Raw genomic sequence first — 24,631 nt, 5'->3', positions numbered from 1 at the left:
TACTCGATAGTTGATATTTTTCTAGGTGACACTAATTGTCACTTCTCTGTTCTGTTCACTTTGCCCAAAGGTTGTCTGGAAGAGATCGCTACTCTAGCGATAAGACCGCCTTTGTACACTGTTTTTTTTTAATTTGTAATATGTTATTGTGTTGATTGTTGTTGTGTACAATAAAGAGTATCTATCTATCTAAAAGGACGCAACACGCAAAAAAAAGCCATAGAAGTAGATGTGAAAGAAAATGAGTATTTTTGCTTAGTTTGTGATGAAAAATATGAAGATCCTCCACATGAAGATTGGATAAAATGCTACAAATGTAATTTATGGGTCCATGAAAAGTGTAAGAGTGGTGAAAGTATATCAAAAGGTTTTATATGTGATGATAAGATTACGTCCGTAATTACCCCCCGTACTGTGGGGTAATCCCGAACCCCATAGTTTTGTTTTCGTAATAATATTTTATTTTATATTGGAAATGTATCTATGTTGCTTATTAGAACTTAAGGTTGATTAGTTAAAATAAACGTTAATTAATAAATGACATTCGTAACTCAATCTGGTTTTGTTCAATTTTAGTTTTCCCTTAAGTGTTCGTAATTACCCCACTCGGAGAGTTACGAACCTAATCTAAACTTTCTTGCATTTATACATAAAATATTCTTACGTAACACCGTTGACCAATTCAGCCAATCTGTCATTATCTAATTATTACATCACTCATTATTATACAACATTACTATTCTTAACATTTGTTTAATCACACTTTTTAAGCGAAAAGTGTATACAACAAGTCAATACAATTTAATTGTTTATATTTGTGCATATGCACGTCTATACAGATCTATGACCTGTTAATTCTTAAAGTTACAGTAGTAGTATAGTGTATCAAGCTTTTTTAATATAATAATGCTTGTACCCTGCAATGGACTACTAAAGTTCCCTACAAGTAAGTCTAAAGAACAAGTGCATAATCTTAATGACTAAGCACATGCTTTAGTGATAGATTTATGTATTATTATTATTTTGTTCTTGAAACATTTATCAGATTACATATTATGTCATAAATAGTTTAAAAATTTTGACTTTCAAAACAGGTCCTAGACACAAGTTTACTACGCCATGCAGTCTCACGCCTAAGACGTAACATAATGATTAATTAAAAAATAAGTACTTGAAATGTTATAATCTTATGTTTGCGAGGTTATTGAACTTTATATTATATAAAGCACGACACTCAAATCTATTAAAAAAGACGACGAAGAAGTGGTTTAGAATAAAATAAGTAATGCATAATTCATAAAAGTATATGTGATTTAATACATTTTGAAAGTAAAGGCAATAATTAATTTAACTTTCACAGGTTTGGACTATTCATGTCTTAAAAATAAGTCAGAAGGTAATCACTAATCAAAGATAATCATAACATTTTATTCATACAATTTACAATCTTTATACTTTTGTTCACAAATCTCGCTTTTAGAATTAAATTCGTCGTTCGTTGGCAAATGTCTGTACATGAAAGATGTACCCTGCGTAAAATCACGATTATCAGTTTTCTCACCAAAAACTGCTTCTTGCATTTTATTTACAAATGGCGTTATTTTACAAATGAAAAGTCGAATGCAACTAGTTTCTTCCTTAGATTCGTGTTCTAGAATAAGATCCTCGATCATGTTTGGTAAAGAGTCATTTTTAGCTGTTGCTAAAAGGTCTTGGAGTTTTCGTGAATTTTTATTTAGAATCCACTCAGTAAAATCTTCTGATCGATGTGACTTGTTCTGACGTCTTGGTCCTGCTAAGAATGTTGTGATCTAAAACAAGTCAATTAAATAGAAGAATGTAACATATTTAGAAACTATTAATTATCATGTATTTTATAAAATTATGTGAAGAAACATTATATAATGTTTTAATGTATTCGTAAATGTCTTTTACTGACTGACAAATTTGTTCGTTTAATGTAAGCTATTCTCGGAATCTGCAAATCTATAAAGTTAGTAAATATAAAGTTTTATTTTGTTTTTAATAAGGGAGACGCGTATTAGGAATTATATCGTAGAGCGTTGCGTTACACTCACCTTAAATAAATTTAATCTTTAACTTATTATATTTTTATTTTTATTTTTTAACCACTAAGGTAGCGTAGTAGCTTAGGGGTATCCATAAATAACGTCACACGAATTCCGCAATTTTTGCACCCCACTCGAGTCTTTGTCACAGATGTTCACATTTACGAGACTCACTAATCACTATAGACAGCGCCACGGTCGCTTAGACCGAATATAAAATCATCATATCAAAAATTTCGATCTAGCGGGTATATCCTTCCATAGCTTAATTGGCTAGAGAACCGACACGGTCAGTCGAAGATGCAGGTTCGATCCCCGCTGGAACGATCGGTTTTTGATATGATATTAAAAAATGTTTAGAATTTCCAAAGTGGGTGCGGTTCCAAGCGGGTGGGTAACACAAAAATAAAATCGTAAAAGCTATTCTTATCTCTAAAATAATTAATAAACACAAATTAATATAGATTAATAACTATTTTCTGAAAAATTTTGAAATTAAAAAGAAAGTAATTACCATTTGAGCGACAAATATAAGAGCATTGACGGCGACAGCGCTGATTTGCTTTGGCTGAAGACCCAATAAACGCACCAAGTGGCGTATTGGTGACATGGTGTTAGGAACTTCATGCATGTTGTAATTAATATTTTCTTCAGAATAATTTTCATTACTGTATTCATTAGAACTATCGGGTATTGGTCGTTTGTTCCTTATCGAAGAAGTAGGTTGGAATGCGCGAACGACAAAATCTGCCACCTTCAACGCTACTGATTCTGATCCTAAAATAAATTATTTAGTTCAATTATATGAGAAATTCTCATTAAAATGTCTAAATGTGTGTGATTTACATACAGATGTTAATAAAAGTCATATTTTTATACAAGTGAAATCGAGACAACTTACGTGTTATTTATAATAAAGTGAAAGCAGACCTTAGGCCGAATTTCAGATACCTATTTCCTCTTACTTGCTTAAAAAATAAACTGGCCAAAAATTAAATAATAATGTTCTGTTTTCTTCAGTTTGATATCATATAATATAAGTACTGAATTGTAGCGATATTATATCATGATTTTTATTATTACTGTTTGTTTATTAAGCATATATTGCTCCCATCGGACAATATATTGTGCATTTGTATGAAAGTTATGGCATTGTGTTAGTCACAAGATTTTGTGTGTAATAAATATCTACAATTATTATTGAAAGTAAAATAACTAAAATTATGTTGAAACTTACCCAAAAAATCCTTAGCGAATTTTATTCCTGAATTCAAATGATGTAAAATACTATCACTTCTGGGCTGTTCCTTTCCTGCTACGCTTTGAAATATAAGAATAAAAATTACTAGTGACGCCATCTCGATATCACGAATGACACTACAATGTGGAGAACACGCAACAGCTTTAAGCTACGCTTCGATTCTCTATGTGATGAATGCGCAAGCGTAACTATCGCAGTAGAGTGTAAAATTTTGCTGTTATTATTTTCATACACTATAGGCTGTTCATGTACGTTAAAAATTAAGAAAAAATGTATGTAATATGCTGCAAGTAGAAACGTAGATGAACTTGTCTACAATTTTTTTTCTTTAAATAAAAGTTACTCGAACCACTCAGTAGATGTCATCAGTTCCTACGTGTATTAAACTTGCACGTAAACTGACTAATTTTGCTCCATCTAAGTCCAGCTGTTATAAGATCATATGTAAATAAATATCGTTAGTAAATAATATTCGGTTATAAATATAATTCTCCACACCGTGCCTCGGAGAGCACATTAAGCTGCTGGTTACGGTTGTCATCATAAACGCCTGATAACAATCGTAAACCATAGTACGGAATATATCCGACTAACCGCAGTAGAGCATCGTGGCGGATTAAGCATAGACCCTTTTCTACATGGATAAAGAGGCCTATGCCTAACTAGCAGTAGGATGTTAGTATGTTACATGCTGAATCAATCAAAAATATAAGATGAAACATGCACCAGTTTTTAAGTAAGACTTCAAAGAGCAATTTAATTGACTCTTAATTACCTATAGCTAATAAAGTTTATAATCATTTGTGTGGTATAAAAGTCACATACAACATTCAAATAAAATTGCTCACTACTTTTTTCTATTTCATTAATTTATTTAGAAAAATATTATATAAGATTTTAGATTAACTAGATTAGATGGTTACTTCTATTTCGAAAATTATTCGAAAACGGGATATTTACCATGTTTATTATTTTCGCTTTGAAATAAATATTATATGTTAATTAAATATTAATGAAAATATTATATACTATTAAACTGTGCTTAATTCATCAATAAAGTAATACAAAAATCATATGTTCGCTACAACATGACAATTTAATATTACAACTTCCGCAGAAAAAAAGCACACTGTATAAGTAAATATGATTTGAATCTTACACAAAGATTGATGACAAAGAAATGAAAATAGGTAAAGAACAATAGAATGAGAGACGCAAAAGGGAAAATACAAGCTATGTAAACGTGTTTTTTTGGTATGATTTATTTTTACTCGTTAAATAACGACATTATTTGAATGAGATTAATTAGGGTGGCTACAAAAGGGGCTGCTACTTCTGTGGTTTTTGTTATTTTATTATTTACCTAGACGAAAATTAATTGAAAATTACAAATTCCCAATATTTTCAAATATATATATATATATAATCAAAAACATGTTTCCATTTCTAATACCTTATTGTAAATTATAATACTTAGGTACATACCTACAATAACCTTACAGTAAGTGTGTAACCGTTAGTTGACAGTTGCGCTCCGCAGACCATGATAATATTTCATGCCATCTCAATAATGTCCTCAGTCAAGTTGACTTCAGTTTCCCAAAGATTAAACTGTGAGCAACAATGTTGTATCTGGTTTTTGTATTCTTGACGTTGTGCCGCATCATAACTTCAGATATGACCACTGAAGAGGTCCAATTCCTTAATGAGTTGACCATAGACAAGTTGTTACAATTAAAGAATTCGCTGAAGGACTTTTCTACTGAATATAATAATGCTACTATTATTACGCCAGTCTATAAGGAAAGTTTTGGTGCTCAGGCTATGGCTTTTAAAGCGCCACTTATAAAAAGAATAGACCATGAAGGTCTTTACAAAAAAGGCGGATACAATACAAAAATCAATAACCTTTTTTCGATGTCAGTGACTACGCTAGCTTTTTTAGCTTTTGGTGGATATTTATTATGTTTAATTGTGCAAGCTGTAAAATCGAAACAAAATACAGTAGTCACAACCCCGACGCCGACAATATTCTTTAACTCTGGTATTAAGAGACCTCAAACAAATTTTAATTCATATGGACGGCGGAAGAGAGGAAAACGAGGATTACAGGAAATAGACGTCCCACCGGAAGAGTTGTTCACAGCCCTCTTAAAATTTTGCGAAGGCTACGCTAAATGGAGCAAAGGTCATGAAAACATTAATTAAACTTTAAATAAACGAATAAATAATAAGTTAATACTGTTTAAAAATTAATACTAAGTTATTGACTTATTGCTTACAGTAATGTGACATTATATATATATTGCATAAGTTTAATAATCATTGGGCGGTTCAAATGTTGTTTTATGTCAGATACTGATAGGTTGTTTTTAACACTATGAATTGTAGCGATGTATTTTATAGTCTACGTTCGTTCAGGATCATGTAGCTTCCCAATGGTCATTTATTTGTTAAATTGGCTAATTATTAGTAATTTCAGCGCAAAAGAATCAAATAGTTGCTATTCATAATTATAAAATATTATATGGTTTTATTATATTCGAAATAAAGTCACAGGCAACAACAAGGTCCTTTTTTCCTTGAGTGGAAGTTCCTGCTATAATTTTTTCTTTGCTAAAAAAAATTATAAGTGATTGAAGATTGTATTAAAAACTTAATGTAATCTACTTATGACTTTTGATTTACAATAAGATGTCATCAATTATTTATTTATTTATTATTATTATTGTAAATATATTGATCGTTGTTAATCTGTTGTAAGTTAATCATAAATTATTTTAGTCGAGTAATATGTGAATTGAAAATCAGATCATATTCGCTATATATAGGTACACCATACACCGTGTATGAATTTTTAGTTTGTTGTATTTTTAAGTAACAAGAATCTTGAGGAATATCTTGCTCCTGGCAAAATGTTAGACAATTTTGCGGGTTTTTTTTTTCTACAGTCTAATTATGAAATTGGCAGAACTACCAATTATATGTAATATAGAACTAGTACTATGTGTTTCGCAATGTTTTGTTTAAAAAAAACGAGATAGCTTTTGTTATAAAAATTAAAAAAATGTCGTGTAAAAATAAAATGTGACAAAGTAGCAAATTTGTAAAGAAACTCTAAGCCATGTTTTGAACTTTATAAATCGTTTACTTAAAAATATAAAGAATTCTTACACATACTATATTGTTTTTAATGCTGATATATAAAAATTGTTTGAAAGGTACTTTGATTTATGTGTACTAAATAATAGTTATAAAATTCCCAGGATTATATAAAATACCGATTAATTTCTACTGAAAACGCCGCAAAACAGTGTTTACATTAAAAGCAGGAAACCAGATTGCCTCGCAATATATGTACCTACAATCTGTAAACGTTTTCAAACTGTCAAATAATCACACTAACACCTAATAATAGCTGTATCTTCGTTTTAAAGATGCTATTGTATGTACCACTCGAGACTCGCTCTATTTACATGTGCAAGAATTATTAGCTTCTAATGTGTAAAGCTTAGAGTTTTTTTTTAAACTAAGCAACGGAAGATTTTATGATATTTCGGTTGTCTAACTAGGAGCGGGTAATGAGGGGAACTGTGGTGGATCTGTCAACAGGAGAGATCTACTGTTTACAGACCAACACAGACGTACTTCGTTAAAACATATTAACGCATAGCCGCTTCGTTCTTTTTAAATAATTTCTGTAATGTTTAGCGATTTACACGGTATATTATTTGAAATAAAACAAGTGTTAGCAATGAAATCGTTTCAACGCTTTATATACGCTTTGTTTGTAATACTTTTATGTAAGTTTAAAAATAAGCTAAGAATACTTTTGATACTTTTGATTTGATACTTGAGAAGATGTTATTTAGAATAGATTTTAAATTGTTTTACTGATACATCTATTACTTTAATTTAAAATGTAAATGTAGAATTTTAGGGCCGTGTAATTTTAACCAGTGATTAACTCAACGATAACAACATGCCTTCGATGTCGGCGGTTAAGATAAGGGCTCATCTACACCACATGCTGCCTGGCGATGATTTTTTACAATTGTTTACTGGGAACCAGTAGTTATTTAACAAGTGTTTACCAAAACAAACTTAAACAACAAATGTTAAGCATACATCTTCACGTTGGTATCCCCTTTGTTTATATTTGAGTCCATTTTATTTTATGGTCACTTTCCTAGCATAGAAACTCCTGATTTTTAAAATATTTATACATTAATCAACAGATATCTAATTTTTTATTGAAGTAAAACTTTATCACGCACGCTTGACTTGGGAAGTAAGCTGGTGAGTGCGTGACGAGCGCATTACGAAAAGTGTGAGCTGGCGAGGCGAACGGAAGTTGAGATGGAGATATAAGTTTGTGAAGCTAGAAAATTTTACTTCAATCGTGCGGTCTAAAGCAAACTTTTTTATATAAATTAAATTGAATGAATACATCACGAAAAAAATGATATAGTATAATGTTATATATATATATATTTGCGAATGCAGAATATGCATATAGGAATGTGTTTCATTCTAATTTTGTAGAGTTATTGTGTAAAAATTATATCAGTAAACTTTAAAGACGTTGTAGATTTTTTTTTGTTATGAAATCTATATCTAGGTAGGTAAGAAAATCTAATTAATTTTTTATATTATAATGAAGTTAAATAATCATAAAATTTTAAAATATAATGAAGAATGAAAATTATTCTATATTTGCTCTTCGTTATGTTTCGATAACTTTCACCAAATCTTTACCTTCAAGAAACATTACTGAATTTGAGGTAGGTATATTATTTGTTACGAATAAAATACTTTTTTAAGGGTGAATGCTCATAAAAATCGTTTTTTTATTATTCCCATATACAAAGTAGTACAAATAGCTGTACACTAAACCTCAATTTAAACACAATATGCCTGTATTAGGATACTTCGCTCTGCCAAATGATTAATTAGTACATAGATTTTATATAAAATCAAACACGCAGCATATAATTATGCGTGTGTGCGTGTTTTAAAAATTGATTTGAACAAAGTATCATAAGGTACAAAGGGCGGCCCTATCGCTGAAAACCGATCTATTCAAGGTAACCTAGGGTAAACAAGACACACACACACAGACAGACAGACACACACACACACACAGACAGACACACACAGACATTTCTCAGAGTTGGTTAACATAAATTAAGAACAAAGTAGGCCCCAAAAAGCTTCCTTGTGGTACATGCTCATTGCATGCTGCATTCCTTGTGTCAGTGCTTATATATTCACCTATATTTACTCTTTGTTTTCTGCTAGTAAGGTAAATTTAAGCACATCCAGGGATAATCCTCACATTAAAATTTCTTCCAATTTCTGTAGAAGAAATGGGACAGAAACGGTATCAAACGCCTTTTTTCTGGTCAAAGAACACCGTTAATCATTTGTTTTCACTATACAATTTAATCTATACTAATATTATAAAGCTGGAGAGTTTGTTTGTTTGTTTGTTTGAATGCGCTAATCTCAGAAACCACTGGTCCGATTTGAAAAATTCTTTTATTGTTAGGTAGCTCATTTATTGAGGAAGGTTATAGGCTATATATATCACCACGCTAAGCTGAATAGGAGCGGAGCACTAATGAAGAATGTTTCAAAATCGTTTTTTTTTTTCCTTTTGAGAACTTCCGCTGCGTGCGCTTCGTGAACTGTTAAACTTTCGCAAAAATCATGTATTACAGAATTGTTCCCCTATAAAAGTTCCACGCGGACGAAGTCGCGTGCAGAAACTAGTTATTGTTATCGTCTATATCCGTACTCTTATACACAGGTGTAGGTATCTAATAAAGGCATGTTTCAACAATGTAAATATATATTATTTATAATATTTTGTTCCTACTTATAAGCAACTAAAATGTGTAAATTTTATTAAAATTAGTAATGTAGCACTTATTGACACATTTTCTTTAAAAGCTCGACTATGTAGGTATCTAGTAGGGAGGTATTGACCACGATGAACCGACTCAGTAAAAGAGCTTATAAAACTACAACGACCTGTCAAACTTTCAAAAACATTTCTGTGGCTTTGTCTATTTTTAAAACCGACTTCCAAAAAAGGAGGAGGTTCTCAATTCGACTGTATTTTTTTTTAAATGTATGTTACTTCAGAACTTTTGACTGGGTGGAGCGATTTCGACAAATTCTCTTTTGATCGAAAGGTGGTGTGTGTCATTTGGTCTCATTTAAATTTATTTGAGATCTAACAACTACTTTTCGGGTTATATCTAATAATGTGTTTTTACGTGACGCTTTTTTCGTCAACCTACGTTTTATTATACCGCATAAATTTCTACTGGATGTATCTACCGATTTTTATAATTCTTTTTTTTTTGTTGGAAAGGGGCTATCTCTAGTTTGGTTGGTTCTAGTTTGTATATATCCTAAGTGTGGTAGCATGATAAGGAAACCAGGATCTGATGATGGGATCCTAGAGAAATCGAGGGAAACTCTCGAAAATTCGCAACAACTTTTTACTGGGTGTACCGATTTTGATATTTTTTAATTTAATCGTAAGCTGATGTTTATCATGTGGTCATATATAAATTTTATCGAGATCTGATAACTACTTTCTGAGTAATCTTTGATAAAGCGTAGTTACTTGACTATTTTTTTTGTCGATCTACATTGTATTACTCGTCGCTGTAATTGAAGTCGGTTTTTTTTCGTTTGCGAGCAAAACACAATTATTGTATCTATTAAACCATTTAGATTTAATGTGAAAATTATACTAATAAAATTATTACGACTGCAATAAAATTAAATATTTATTGTAGATAGCATCATAGGTCAAATTAATCATATTTCTTTTCGAATTTATAAAATATGCTTCATCATTAACTTATCACAGACCTTAATAATAATTTGTTATCCCATTAAGCTATTAATACAATTTGCTAATTTTATCATTAGGCTTACTTATATGCAGAAGATATATATTTTTCAAATAAAATATGCATAGCTTTTAAACCTACAGGATAAGAAACTTCAATGTGAGAGAATTATGAGGTTGTTGTCGCAAGTTCATGATTAATTAGTGGTCTTTTTAACTGATTTCAAAAAAGGAGGAGGTTACTCAATTCGACCGTATATATTATATATATTATGCATGTTCGAGGATAACTTCGTCGCTTACGAACCGATTTTGATAATTCTTTTTTTTTGTATATATCCTAAGTGTGGTAGCATGATAAGGAAACCAGGATCTGATGATGGGATCCCAGAGAAATCGAGGGAAACTCTCAAAAATCCGCATAACTTTTTACTGGGTTTACCGATTTTGATGATATTTAATTTAATCGAAAGCCGATATTTATCATGTAAATTTCATCGAGATCTGATTACAACTTTTGGAGTAATCTTTAAAAATGCGTATTTACTTGACTATTTTTTCGTCTACCTACGTTGTATTACTTGTCGATATAATTGAAGTCGGTTTTTTTCGTTTGCCAGCAGACACAATTATACTATATGTCTTTGTTTTGCTTATTTTTGATGACATCCAGCCGGGGGGAGGGGGGACTAGATCGTGGTTACGTCAACAGTGTTTTTTTATTATTTCTTGTTTTCTTTTTTTGCAAAATTTTGTAGGTTTTAATTCAACTATCCATCTGGCTACCCTAGTTGTCTTTATTAAATATTGGAATATTAATTGTGCAATAAATTCACACCAATATAATAACCAAAATAACCAAACAATAAAGAAATCTGAATAGATTTTAAAATGTAGATAGAATAGATAGATAGAATATACTTTATTGCACACCACTCGGGGAAAAAAGAAATTACATAAAACAGTTATTTACACATAGAGATAGTAATGTACAAAGGCGGTCTTATCGCTTAGTAGCGATCTCTTCCAGACAACCTTTAGATATAGGATAATATGAATTGAAAAGGTAGCAGCGCAATTATCTATATAATTTGTAAATTCAACAATGTATATATATACCAATGTTTACGTAAGCATAAAAGGGGTAGGGTTTTACTTACTTTCACTGACAAGGGGGAGGAAGAGGTTAAAAATTTCTAAAATTCTGCTTACGTAATAGTTGAATGACCTCTAACGCTGTAAAATGAAATAAAATGAATAAAATAATGAACTAAGAATGACTGTAAATTTTCTGTGGTATTTTACATTACATTTTTCTTTTCAATTCTGTATTAAATTACTCTATGTGGTGTACAATAAAGAATAAATAAATAAATAAAATATATTTATTATAATACTATTTCATTGATTTGCTATTAATCCAAACTAATATTATAAAGGTAAAGAGTTTCTTTGTTTCAAAGCTGGTTCGAATAACAAAAATATTTTTGTGTTGAATAGTCTTTTTACCAAAGAAGGCTATAGGCAATATAACATCATGCTACAAGCAATAGAATCTCAGCATTCATAAGAAATGTTACGAAAACGGGAAAAAATATTATTTTTCGAAAGCTTCCGTTGCGTACACTGCGGAAACGGTTAACCTACCAAAAAATGATGTATGACGGAATTAATCGCCATTAAAAGTTCTAAAAAAGTCGGCGAAAGCAATGTCTACTTAAAGTAAACTTAACCTTTATAACCTTTTTTACCGACTTCAAAAAAGGAGGAGTTTCTCAATTTGACTGTATTTTTTATGTATGTTACCTCAGAACTTTTGACTGCGTGGACCGATTTCAATGATTTTTCTTAAATCGAAAAGTGGTGCCTTGTCATGTGGTCGCATTTCAATTTAGTTGAGATCTAACAAGTAATTACTTTTTGAGTTATCGCTAATTCTTTTTTTAATTAAGAGATGGTGCTTGTAATATGGTCTCTTTCTTCTTTGATAACGCGTATTTTCTTGACTATTTTTTCATCTACTTACGTTGTATTACTTGGCGATGTAATCGAAGTTGGTATTTTTTGTTTGATCTAAAATATGCACTCTTTCCAAAGTTGGTTTCGTGATATGATATTATCCTTATTCAAATAAATACACAATTCATCATAACTATTTAAGTCCTTAAGATCATTTGATTTCAAAATAGCTCCGCAACGAATTAATGATCGCAATAATTGTGTTTGCTCGCAACAACATCGCAAAAAACCGACTTCAATTACATCAACAAGTAATACAAAGTAAGTAGACGAAAATAATTAACAAACGCACTAGTCGTCATTACGATTTTTGGGGGTTTCCCTCGATTTCTCTGGGATCCTATCACCAGATCTTGGTTTCCTTATTATGGTACCACACTTGGGATATCTCCTTTCCAACAAAAAAAAAAGAAATATCAAAATCGGTTCATAAACGACAAAGTTATCTCCGAACATACATTAAAAAAAATATACGGTCGAATTGAAATTCCTTTTTTTAAAGTCGGTTAAAAATACAATCTTACAGAGCGCTGAACGTGGCGGCATCGAGTTTGCATTATCAAACTACAACAACAGGAAGAAAGCAATAATAACAACAGAAATTATAGAACTTAGTTAATAACGACACTAAAAACAAGCACAATAAAACAAAAAGTGAAAAAACTCAACTTAGGAAGTTATATAGACAAATAAATAAACAGATTAAGAAAAATATGAGACAATAAAGTCAATATTATAGATCACATCAGAAAATCTGGAGCAGTTAAAAGGGCGTATAAACACCTAAACAACTATAAACACGTGATGAACCAGCTTCAAAACGAGAACATATCTACAGCTACGAGCAGAGATGGGATCATGCAAATAGCCACAAACTTTTACCAGCAACTGTATGCATCACACGTTATCACAAATCAGCAAAAACTAGCCGAGGATAGAGTTCCACAAAACTATGACGAAGTTCCAATATTTAATACAAATGAAATCGAATGCTCGTTAAAGTTATTAAAACCAGAAAAAAGCCCAGCATTTGATGGTATTACAAACAAAATGCTAATTGCCGGCACAAACACTCTCACTTTACCACTAACAAACCTATTCAATTTAATACTATCAACAAAAGAAATACCTAAACAGTGGACGTGTTCAGATATCGTTTTGTTTTTCAAAAAAGGAGACCCGAAATCAATAGCAAACTACAGACCAATCAGCCTCACGTCGTGCGTCTACAAGGTGTTTGCATCGACTCTACTCCGACGTCTTACTAGTATCTTAGATGAACACCAGCCAGTAGACTAGGCAGGTTTTGTAAAGGGGTTTTCGAGAATAGATCACATCCACACTTTGAAACTTGTCACTGAGAAATACAACGAATACGACCTACCTCTCTACATATGCTTTATTGTCTATAGCAAAGCATTAGACTCTGTATTCCACAGTGCAATTTGGCGAGCTCTATCAGGGCAGGGAGTGAACCATGACTATATCAATATATTAAAGGAAATATACAACAAAAGTAACGCTAGAATTAAAATAAATAACTATGGTTCAGTCTTTGAAATTGGAAGGGGAGTGAGACAAGGTGACCCCTTATCACCAAAACTCTTCATTGCAGCACTCGAAGAAATATTTAGAATACTTGGAAGATAGAGAAATAAACATATATGGCAGCCGCCTTTCGCACTTGCGATTTGCGGATGACATAGTACTGCTCTCGGAAGACTCAAAAGAAATGGAATTCATGATACAGTCACTCAGCAAAGAAAGCAGAAAAGTAGGTCTAGAAATTAACAGGGCGAAAACTAAATTAATGACAAATAGGCAAACCACAAGTATAAAGTCAGACTCAACAGAAATTGAATACGCCGAAGACTATATTTATTTGGGACATTTACTATCCTTCAAATCATGCAATGATAAAGAAGTAGAGCGAAGAATCAAAATAAGAACAATTATTGGGCAATGAAAGAGATATTCAAGAGTAATCTACCAGTTGCATTGAAAACTAAAGCTATGCAGACATGTTTAGTCCCTGTCTCACTTACGCTTCCCAAACATGGCCTTTGTCAACAAAACAGACTCATAAGGTCAAAGTGTGTCAAATAGCATGGAAAGGAGTCTCTTGGGCCTTAAGCGAAGTGATAGAGTAAGAAATGAAGACGTCAGAAAAATTACCAAGGTAAAAGACATAGCAAAAACCATTATGACCCAAAAATGGAAATGGGCTGGGCATGTACAAAGATCACCAAGAAACAAATGGTCCAGAATTGTCACTACTTGGTACCCTATTCACAAGAAACGATGGAAAGGAAGGCCATTCAAAAGATGGAGTGATGACATAGGTGACAGAGCGAAATAGAAGGAAATGAACTAGGCTTTCACCGCCAAAGCGGTCCTTACAACAAAACGCGTTAACGCAGTTTAATAACATATACTCACGAACTAGAATAAGTATAATACGAGTACTAACACTACGAATATTATTGAGAATTAATGTAAACTATGTGTAAGGAATAAATAAAGCTTTATTATTATATTATTATTGAGTTTTAAGATTAAATCTGCAAATAAATGTGAGAATGAAATATTGTGGACAGTGATCACAAAATGTTTTGTAAACGGAAATCGCTTATTTTTACATCAGCAATTAAATTGTTTATTATGATTATCTTTTATGCACTTTAATACGACACAAATGGAAACGAAGTGCCCTTTGGGTCAAAGGTTTACGATGTAGTGACTCGAAACAAAATTGAATTCGACTCAAATCACGTCGTAAACAATGCGAATACAAGATTGAAGGCGATCTGATCAGTTAGTAATAATGGAATGGGTGAACGAGATGTAGTGTGTTGAAGAAAAGCAACTGATTTGATTTTATCGGTATATACTATAAACATTACAAATAAACCGCCAAATTTCAGAAATAACAAAAAAATACATGTATAATTTTATTAACCAATGATTGTAGCCTCCTTATAAGCATGTTAATGCCTATGCCAGGAGACTCCGTCCTTACATTGACATAACAATAATATCAGTAGAAAAAAAAAATCTTCTAAGATTGTAGTTTCTTCACTATTAGGTATTATTCGACCATCAAGTCGACGAAGCAAGATTTCTCCGCTAAATGTTTGTTTTGAAAATAATGTCAAATTCATTTTTGTCAAACCTGTCGGGATGTTTAAGAATTACAGCCTCATTCTATTACTTTGAAATTTCTTGTACATATCAACATGCAAAGAAGTCCAACTTTATTTTACTTATTTACATATCATTTTAAGAAAAACTTTAAAGACAAAGTTATCTATTATAATAAATACTAGGAATACTAAAATTAAACAAAAATAATTTATTATTCTGTGTAGCCGCTGTCTCTAGCAGATGTAATTATTCAGAAATGATATACTATCATTGATGACACACTCGCAAAAAATACGAATAATATTTTTTTAATAATTTATGATAAATCTTGATAAGCTGTAAAGACTATGGTCATCGATTATAGATTTATTTCCTTAATAAAATGTTTAACACATACTATTATATATATACGAGTAACTACATGTTTGTATCGCAAATAGCATTAAAAATTAATATCATGTCCTGTATTAAACTCTTACTATTAAATAATCACACAAATACTTTAGTACTCGTCATATATTATGTACTAGGTTAATGATAGAGCTAGTTGCTGTCCGTACAGGCATATATTCACTTAGACTTTACATTAAGAAACTAACAATAAATATCTCAAGGTACAAAATACATCGCGCACTCTGTTGACAAATCCCGCAATAAAATATAAGCATTTACAATAAAATTAATTATTATTTACACGGCGCAGACGACCACGATCTGACGATGGAAAATAATGGACCCGAATAAAAATACATTTTTTATAAACAGATTTTAACTGAGGTAGAGCACAGGAGGAAATATCCTGATCAAAGTCTGGAGCAGCCCGACAGGGGACGTACTTCGACCTTACAGAAGATCACAGCTAAATAATATATACTGCTTACAAGTAGTGTTGTTTTGCTATGGTAGGTAAGGTGACTACATCTCCTAGGGAGGATTGGGTGTTGGGTCGGCAACGCGCTTGCAATGCTTCTCGTGTTGCAAGCGTCTATAAGTTACGGTAATCGCTTACCATCAGGTAATCAGGTTTATCAGATGTGTCGTACGATTGTTTGCCGACCGAGTTTAATAAAAAAACAACGGGTTGCACTTTGGGAGTGCCGGCAGAAGCTGTGAAAATTTGAATATTAACGTTGTGCATTTTTGATATTTTGGAATGGTTAGGGAATAATTTTGCACGATCATTTATGTGGTGAAATACAATATTTAGGCGCTATCGTACACAAATCTGACAATTTATATTACACCCGAACATTCGCGCAAGCGCCCTGCGCCGCCTAAACGTAACAGCGGGCGCAGGCATACATTTTCGCCGCACGGTAGAGAGAGAGCGGGATACTTCCTCTCCTACGCCGCGCCGGCGGTCTACTCTTCCTCCGTCTTACGAATTTTTAATCAGGTCACGTGTCGTGAACTCGTGACGCGAGCTTAACATTTTTTACCCATCACAAAAAAAGTGCACAACGCCGCTAAAGAAGTTTTCACTTTGAAAAAACCTTTAAAAAATCTACTTATACCAAATAAGCGTCCTGTCAGCACGATAATTACAAGTAGCTTAAAATTAAGTAGTTTGATAATGAAGTATTTAAAAAAAAAAGAAAATTTGAAAATATTTGCAGTAAAAACTAAAATAACAGCTTATCCACACAATGTAGCCGGCAGTTCCGCCATGCTGGAGGTCCAGGGACCCCGCGGCGCCCTGCTTTATCGCATGCTGCGCGCGCGCCGGACACCTCGCACCCCCCACGCCCTAGCTGTAGGATAACCATGTTTATTGAAAAACTCATTTACTATTTTATTGACTGATTAAAATGATTGTTATGTGAATAGAAATTTATTTAAAATTAACGTAATTTGAATATTTATGTTTTTTCGTAGTTTGGATCAAATCTCAAATGGAATTTTTAAATATGTCAATACGTTATAGGTAATTCGTTCAATTGCTTTTGCGGTAACTTCCTCTTAAATATGGATATAATGAACTAGTTATGCAAAATATAAACAAGAACGATAAAACAAACAGCGGGGAGGGTTTATTGACTTTTATTCAATCAATAGATTTATACAATAATTTTACGATTTTACCAATATAATCAATAAATATTGCTCAAAGAATAATCAATGACTTTGAAATGCACAGAAAAATACAGTAAATTTTATTTATCTAGTAACAGAGTCTACCAAATTACTTTCCTATACATATACAGATATAAAATTACCTACTATTTTTATTCTTGTAATAACATCAACAAAAACTATCTTTGTTAACAAAGATCTAGTATTTGGTTAAATGCTATTTTACCAATATTAAAGGATTTTTTAGCAATAGAAACTCCATTATACTTGAATGTCATTGGTTCTAGCTCTTTGACAAAACATATTTTTTTCGCCTAGAAAAATAAAATAAAAATATCAGTAAAAAAACTACACTGAAGAAAGTAAGGTACCACCACCATATACCTAATTAAAATTTCTAATTTCTGTTTTTTTGACGACCCGCTGATGCACTAGATAGAATTATCGGGTTCGATTCACACATACATATGTCAAAAATTTACATTGACCATACTGATATTGGTCGTGGTCTGGACGTTCGACCGGCGCGGCGTCTATAGCACCCGGTGCTATAGCTCACCTAGGTGTGGTAGCTCACCGGTGACGTTGTAAAGGCCAATAGGGCTAACAGTAACAATCATTTCGAAAAAAAAAGTCTGAGCGTCAGTATGTTTTCCGACCCCGTTAACGCGTATAACTTTATTACTAATTGTAGATAAATTTTAAAAACTTTCTAGAACGTTAATTTATCATAGAATGATGTATATAATTGCCGTGATCTCTGATCTGTCGTCTTCAACGAACAAACGAAAATGAAAAGTTGAAAACATTTGAAAACGCCCAAGGTTTTTGGTAGACCTTTGTTGTTAAACATTTATACTTGTATAAAGATTGAGATTTGAAATGTTAAGATTGCAAAAATCCAGTCAGTGGATTATCGTGCGCACACCATAGCGTAGTTTACGGCCATCCCGCGGCAATCATAATTCGTCTCCAGCCTCCGCGGCCTCTCAGGCGTCTCTCGAGACTTTTATTGTGATTTACACGCGTATAACCTTTGTTGCTTTTTGCAGTTTTTGCACGAACTTACGACTAGTTGGCGATTACGGCGCTTGTTTGACATAACTGTTCAATATCTCGCTTATTAACTGATGGATTTTTATGTTTATTTGATACAGTCCTCGTTATTTTTGTTTTTTTTTATCGATTGACTTGATTGTTGACTAATTACTTATTGTTAATTTTATGTATTTTATGTGTTATTATTTGTATATTTTAACCGAATGTTTAAAAATGCCGTCAATATATTTTATTACTTTTTTTAAAATATGTGCAATCCCAACCTATCGTACAATTTAAGTCAGAGTTAGATGATACATCTGCAAAAATAATTGTATTTTATTTGAGGGACTCGTTTTACAGAAATAAATCCAAATTTTGTAATTAAATTTATGATTTTCAATAGATTAATCATATTGATGCATAAGATTGTTTAGAAGTAATTCTCGACTAGAATAAATGGTAAAAAATGAATAAATAAAAACGATTAACAATAAAACAATAAAAACGTATGTAAGATACTTATGGAAGATAGTATTTTACATTTTTCTCTCACTTACGTAGGTAACAACTTTTAGGTTAGCTAATAAAAAGTGCATAAAAACATTGCGACAAAAAACAAATACTTTGAGATAATTATTATATTAAAAGGAAATTTATAGCTATAGTTATTATTTTCCAACTGTACGATTGATTAGTTTTTTAAGCTGTGTGGTTACGGCAGTAAATAATATAGCCACTCCCTCTCTTTCCGTGGGTGTCGTAAGAGGCGACTAAGGGATAAAACGGTTCTACTACCACCTTTGAACTTGATGGCGGGATAACCATCCAACTGCTGGCTTTGAAATACACAGGCCGAAGACGAGCTGCAGCGTCTTCGGTGCGGCAAAGCCAGACCTGCGGTCATCAACCCGCCTGCCCAGGGTGGACTATGAGCAAAACATATGAGTTAACGCCATTTTTGACGCGAACATGTGGACGCCTTTGTCCAGCAGTGGACTGCGATAGGTTGAAGTGTGTGTGTGTGTGTGTACTGCAGTTCGACTTGAAACACGACCAGAGAACGTCATTTAAAGGATGTATAGTCAACAAATTATATTTTTAAACTATCTTAATAAAAACCAGCTGTCGTTAGATATGTCAATATATTAGGTAATTAAAACGCAACGATACTTCTCTGAAAATTCTCAGCTATAAAAAAACTAATAAAAATCTTCACTTATAAAGGCGTATTCCGATAATGAATATAAATCATAACGTTATAGATTCGAATTAATGCCATTTACACATTAGGTATTTCTATAAAAAGTCTTTATATTGAGCTAATTCTTATAAGTATTCGTCGATAAATATTAAATTTCATAGAGGAACGTTATAGAATATGATTATGCAAATATTATTAGTTCTTAATAAACAGTTTAAGCATTTGATGGGCGCGCCACACGAGACGAACCTAATTATAATAAATATACTACAGCACATTAGAATCGATCAAGTTCCATAGTTTGTGTAATTTATCGGAACTAATAAACATGATGTACGGTTATCGTTATAATTATTTATTTTTTATTATTGTTGTGTATGAACAGATAATATTAGCTGTTATAGGATCCGTGGAGTTCACCACGATGCTGTTATTTATAGCGTTTATTGGATTGGAGCTTTTCCTGAGGCGACATACTCTTACTGATGATCGCGCGCGACTCCCTATTGTGTAACACTTCGATATATTACAATAAATCCATTTTTTTTTTATATAAGTCGTAACATCAATCACAGCTTGAAAAATCTAAAATATTAAGCTAAATAGTGAAAATGTGTAACTTGAAGGATAGGATTAAAGTAAACTGTTAGTTCTATTTAATATATTTTAATGAAATTGGATTTTCATTTCGTTTTTATTTCGTGGTATGACCGATATTTGGGTTTGACTAGCAGAATAGTCCCCGAACTGTTCTTAAGGCAGACTCGTTCGGCAGACTTATGAGGATAATTCACGTCAACAATACACTTTATTAACAGTTACTTATGCATCGTTTGATGATATCGCGTCTACAATTAAATATTAATATGTGTTCGAGAGGTCGTAGGCGGCCGCTAAGAGATTTATTGAGCTGCTTAACGGCCCTTTGGATGCTGTTTGGTAACAAAATGTGAGTAAGTAAAAGGTGAGAAATTTGATTAATGCAGCTTAGTGCTTGGTGTTACGTGATTTTATTTCCGTGTTGTGTTGACTCCCTATATTAAATTAACTAATTTATTACGAGGGTAATAATAATAATTTCCATTGGTCGTCGACAGAATGATAGGTAGGTATGTGTATGATTATTTGCGATTTAGGATTATTAAACACCAGTTTCACATTCTATAATTTTAAATTAGTCGTTAAAGTCTTATCAATAATTAATTCAGTAGGAACAACGTACCTACCGTATACCATACTACCACATGCCTACCTTAACTTTTCAAATTAGATACTAATTATTATTCCTTCTATAAGAAAATACTAGAAGCTAATTTGAATTTTATTTACTTTTCCTTAATAATATATAATAGTTTAATTTACAAGACGATTTTTTATTAAAAAAATTAACTATTGTAAGTTTTTGAGAATATATATAATCCGCCAACCCGCAGTGGAGCAGCGTGGTGGATTAAGCTCCAATCCATCTCCTACATGGAGAAAGAGGCCTATACTTAGCAGTGGGACATGGTTACAGGTTGAATGCGAAGAATTTGTAACTTTTTTTCTTGTTATAAAAAATTTATTATGTTGGTAGATGATAGTAATTTGCCGTGTGGTTTCGGCGTTAGAATCTAGCACCACTCTACCCGTAGAGGTAGTAAGAGGCGATCGAGAGAAAACTGACTGAAGATATCACGGATGCCAGCCTGTACGACATCAGAAGGACCCTTAGCCAGCTAAAAAATAACACAAAAAAAGCACTGGGAGATAATGGTATCACATCAGACCTACAGCTGGAGCCAAACCCAACCCCGGAGGCATGGAGTAGAAGCCTGGTGTTTTGTTGTTCAAGAAGGGTAATAAAGCCATTTTAAAGAACTCAGAAGAGTCATCATGCTTTTGAGCCACATCTATCGTGTCTTCGAGGGTCCTTACTAATCGAATTACTCGCAAGCTAGACGGTTTCCAGCCGATCAAGCCGGATTCCGAAAACGCTACAGTACCATGGAATCACAGCGGTGCCAGATTGACTACCGGTATATCGAGGTATTGGAGTGTATATACAAAACGGTAACTATGACAGTCTGAGTACATGACCGAAGCACTGAATCTATTCCATTGCAGCGCGGAGTAGGACAGGGGGATGTTATATCTCCAAAACTGTTTAAGTGGTTGGAGTGGGAAGGGCTAGGTATCAACATTAATGGCGAACACCGCACATACCTTCGATTTGCCCATGATATAATGATCCTAGAGGCGTCCCTGGAAGAGCTCAGCGCTATGCTAGGTAACCTCAATAGCGCCTCGCAACAGGAGGGCCTTAAGATGAACATCGACAAGAAGAAGATTATATCTAATGTCCATGTCACATACCTATACCCGTCGTTGTTGATGGCGCTACTCTTAAAGTTGTCGACGAGTACATCTACCTGAGACAACTGATCCGTACTGGGCTGGACAGCGTTTGGTGTCCAGCGGTGGTGGCGTGCTAAATGGATAAAGATGCCTATGCCTAGCAGTGGAATGTTACAGGCTTGATTATTACGATATTATACATATCTACAATGCAAATAAAAAAAACTACTTATTTACAGATAATGTTATGTTAATAATGATTAACATTACCTAAGTCATGTCAATAAATAAATAATTGAAAAGTATTTTTAACTCATTAATGATGCATATAATGACCTAATTTTCGTGTTTCGAAGTGCGAGATTCGATCTGAAATTCTTAAAACATTCACAGCGCATAACTAACGATAGCAATATCAATTTATAACAATTCAAACACCAATAAAGCATTATACCGCAAGATCTCGAATAATATTATGCATATTAAGAAAGCGTGCGTGTATGAGAAAAAATCCATAAATATTTAGAATGAACGAAAAAGTCAATTGATTGCCTCCTCCCGTACGTAAACATGTCTGTGAGCGCTCTCGTAAACTGTAAGAGGATATTTTTAACAGCGTCGATATTTAATATTTATGGCGACACAGATATCCAATATTAACCAAAGATTTATATACGTAATCGCTGTGGGTACCTACTAATTGATAATGCCCTTATGTTCAATTTAGTAATAAAATTTTGTTTCCTTTTATACTTTTTCAAAGGATTCAATTGTTTTGTTTTATGAGGTTTGAAGTATTTTTTGTCGATTCAATATTGTAGATTTTATCGCAGGTAATATAAAGTAAAATGTCGATTATAGATTATTTTTAAGTGTTTTTAGTTTAATCAAAATTAGTGAGCTTTAATCAAAACAATCTCATCAAGGATAAAATCGGTTTAATCAATATGACGTTTTGTTCATCAATTTTACTTTTCTTAGAATATTATGTAAACCATCAAACATAAGTTTGAAAATAGAATTTATTATAAAAAAAGACAATACGAGTATAATCGACCTGGAAACTAAATGCATAAAATTTCTTAACTAATATACCTATATAATTCTCGTTAATAAAGCTAGTCTTATCTAATATATAAAATTCTCGTGTGAAATTTTGTGTGCATATTGGGTAGGTTTGAAAATCGAACAACATCTATTTTTCATCCCCCTAAATGTTAAGGGTAGTCCACCCCTACATTTTTTTTTTAAATTTTTTTAGATAAATTATTATTTTTTAATTTATTATGATTTGGCGTTGAAAAATACATATACAACGCTAAATTTTCACTCTTCTATTACCAACCCCTATTTTTAAATAGCGTGTAGCGGCAAGCCAACGTTTGCCGAGTCAGCTAGTTATCATGTAATTATTTTTGCAGCACAAAGTAGGTAGATGTAACCAGGACTATTTAAATACTCGTGTCTGTTATTAAGATTCTGGTAATTTGATAATCGAAATGTTTTAAAATGTGAACGTTATTTCTACAATTGACATCTGACTGAGATACCAGAAAGTTTATTAGAAATGCAAGTCAAAGACGGTAGTGCTATAGATCAAGAGAAGAACAACTCCAAAGCGCTGGAATGTCGGAATTTGTATCTCGATAAGAAAATGTGGCAAACGCTTTCAATATGTCACGTGTTAACAAATAGAGGTCTATCGAAGTATTGATGATGCAGCTGAACTAATTTTTTTTCTTATAAAGGTAGTAATTAAAAGATTATCAGTACAAAAAAATGTTAAAATATTCTGTACTTTCGCTTTTGACGTAATATAGACAAACAACTTGGACTCATAACGCACACACAATCACCGCTACATTTTAAAATGATTTTATATAAAATAATTTAGTAAAATGTAGTCAACAACTACAAACAACAAAAGGGATAACTTCCGCATGCCTTTTTTGTCTTTTGCTTCACCTCTATCTAGACAGCAACAAAAATGATTAAGCAATATTTATCGGTTATAGTAGACGGTAAATATATACATTTTTATTATATTTATACAAATGGAAAGAGTACACGTGACATACATTTATGTACTATTTTAATTTTTTACAAATATTTTTAACAGTTTGTTTGTCAATGAAGTCAGACAAAGTTTAGGAAATATGCTTTACATGAGTATTTATATCTGACTATATCACTTCAGCCTATCGCAGTCCACTGCTGGACATAGGCCTCCCCAAGTTCGCGCCAAACATCCCGGTTTTCCGCAATCCTCATTCAGCTACCACCGGCAATCTTATGTAGATCGTCGGTCCAGCGAGCCACCACGCCGTCCCACACTGCGCGGCGCCAAACTTGCCAACATACGGTCTCCACTCTAGGACACGTCTGCTCCAGCGACCATCGGTCCTGCGACACATATACAATAGAGTAATTGGACCTAATAAAGTTCAAAATTATAACTACTAAAAATAGAATTTGTCTTAGAGTATATTTTTTGTACATATTAATTTTGTAGATATACGTGAAGCAAAACTTTGTACCCCTTTTTACGAAAATTGCGCGGACGGAGGAGTATGAAATTTCGTACACTCATAATTTATATAGAGTATAAAACACTG

The 24,631-nt window shown here is 32.5% G+C and overlaps 2 protein-coding genes across 3 annotated transcripts; one reads left to right on the top strand and one right to left on the bottom strand.

Annotated features, from left to right (window-relative positions):
* Positions 1-1,293: 1,293 nt before the first annotated feature.
* Positions 1,294-3,491, bottom strand: LOC123661103. Of its 2 annotated transcripts, XM_045596104.1 has the most exons (4): positions 3,307-3,491; positions 2,584-2,846; positions 1,424-1,811; positions 1,294-1,377 (listed from the first exon to the last, which is right to left on the bottom strand). In XM_045596104.1, exons 1-3 carry the CDS (start codon positions 3,425-3,427, stop codon positions 1,428-1,430), a joined length of 768 nt encoding a protein of 255 aa, XP_045452060.1. In that variant the 5' UTR covers positions 3,428-3,491; the 3' UTR covers positions 1,294-1,377; positions 1,424-1,427. The 2 variants fall into 2 exon arrangements, with proteins under 2 accessions (XP_045452060.1, XP_045452059.1); XM_045596103.1 differs by having other exon boundaries at positions 1,294-1,811.
* A 1,462-nt stretch (positions 3,492-4,953) lies between these two features.
* On the top strand, positions 4,954-5,538 carry LOC123661273. The gene has a single exon (XM_045596260.1). The coding sequence runs from the start codon at positions 4,954-4,956 to the stop codon at positions 5,536-5,538; it is 585 nt and encodes a 194-aa protein (XP_045452216.1).
* The last annotated feature ends 19,093 nt before the right edge of the window (positions 5,539-24,631 follow it).

This window comes from Melitaea cinxia, chromosome 16 (assembly GCF_905220565.1).
Source record: "Melitaea cinxia chromosome 16, ilMelCinx1.1, whole genome shotgun sequence".
In the NCBI taxonomy this organism is placed as follows: domain Eukaryota; kingdom Metazoa; phylum Arthropoda; class Insecta; order Lepidoptera; family Nymphalidae; genus Melitaea; species Melitaea cinxia.
The sequence above is the reverse complement of the archived record's forward strand: the minus strand, read 5'-3'. Positions and strand labels throughout refer to the sequence as shown.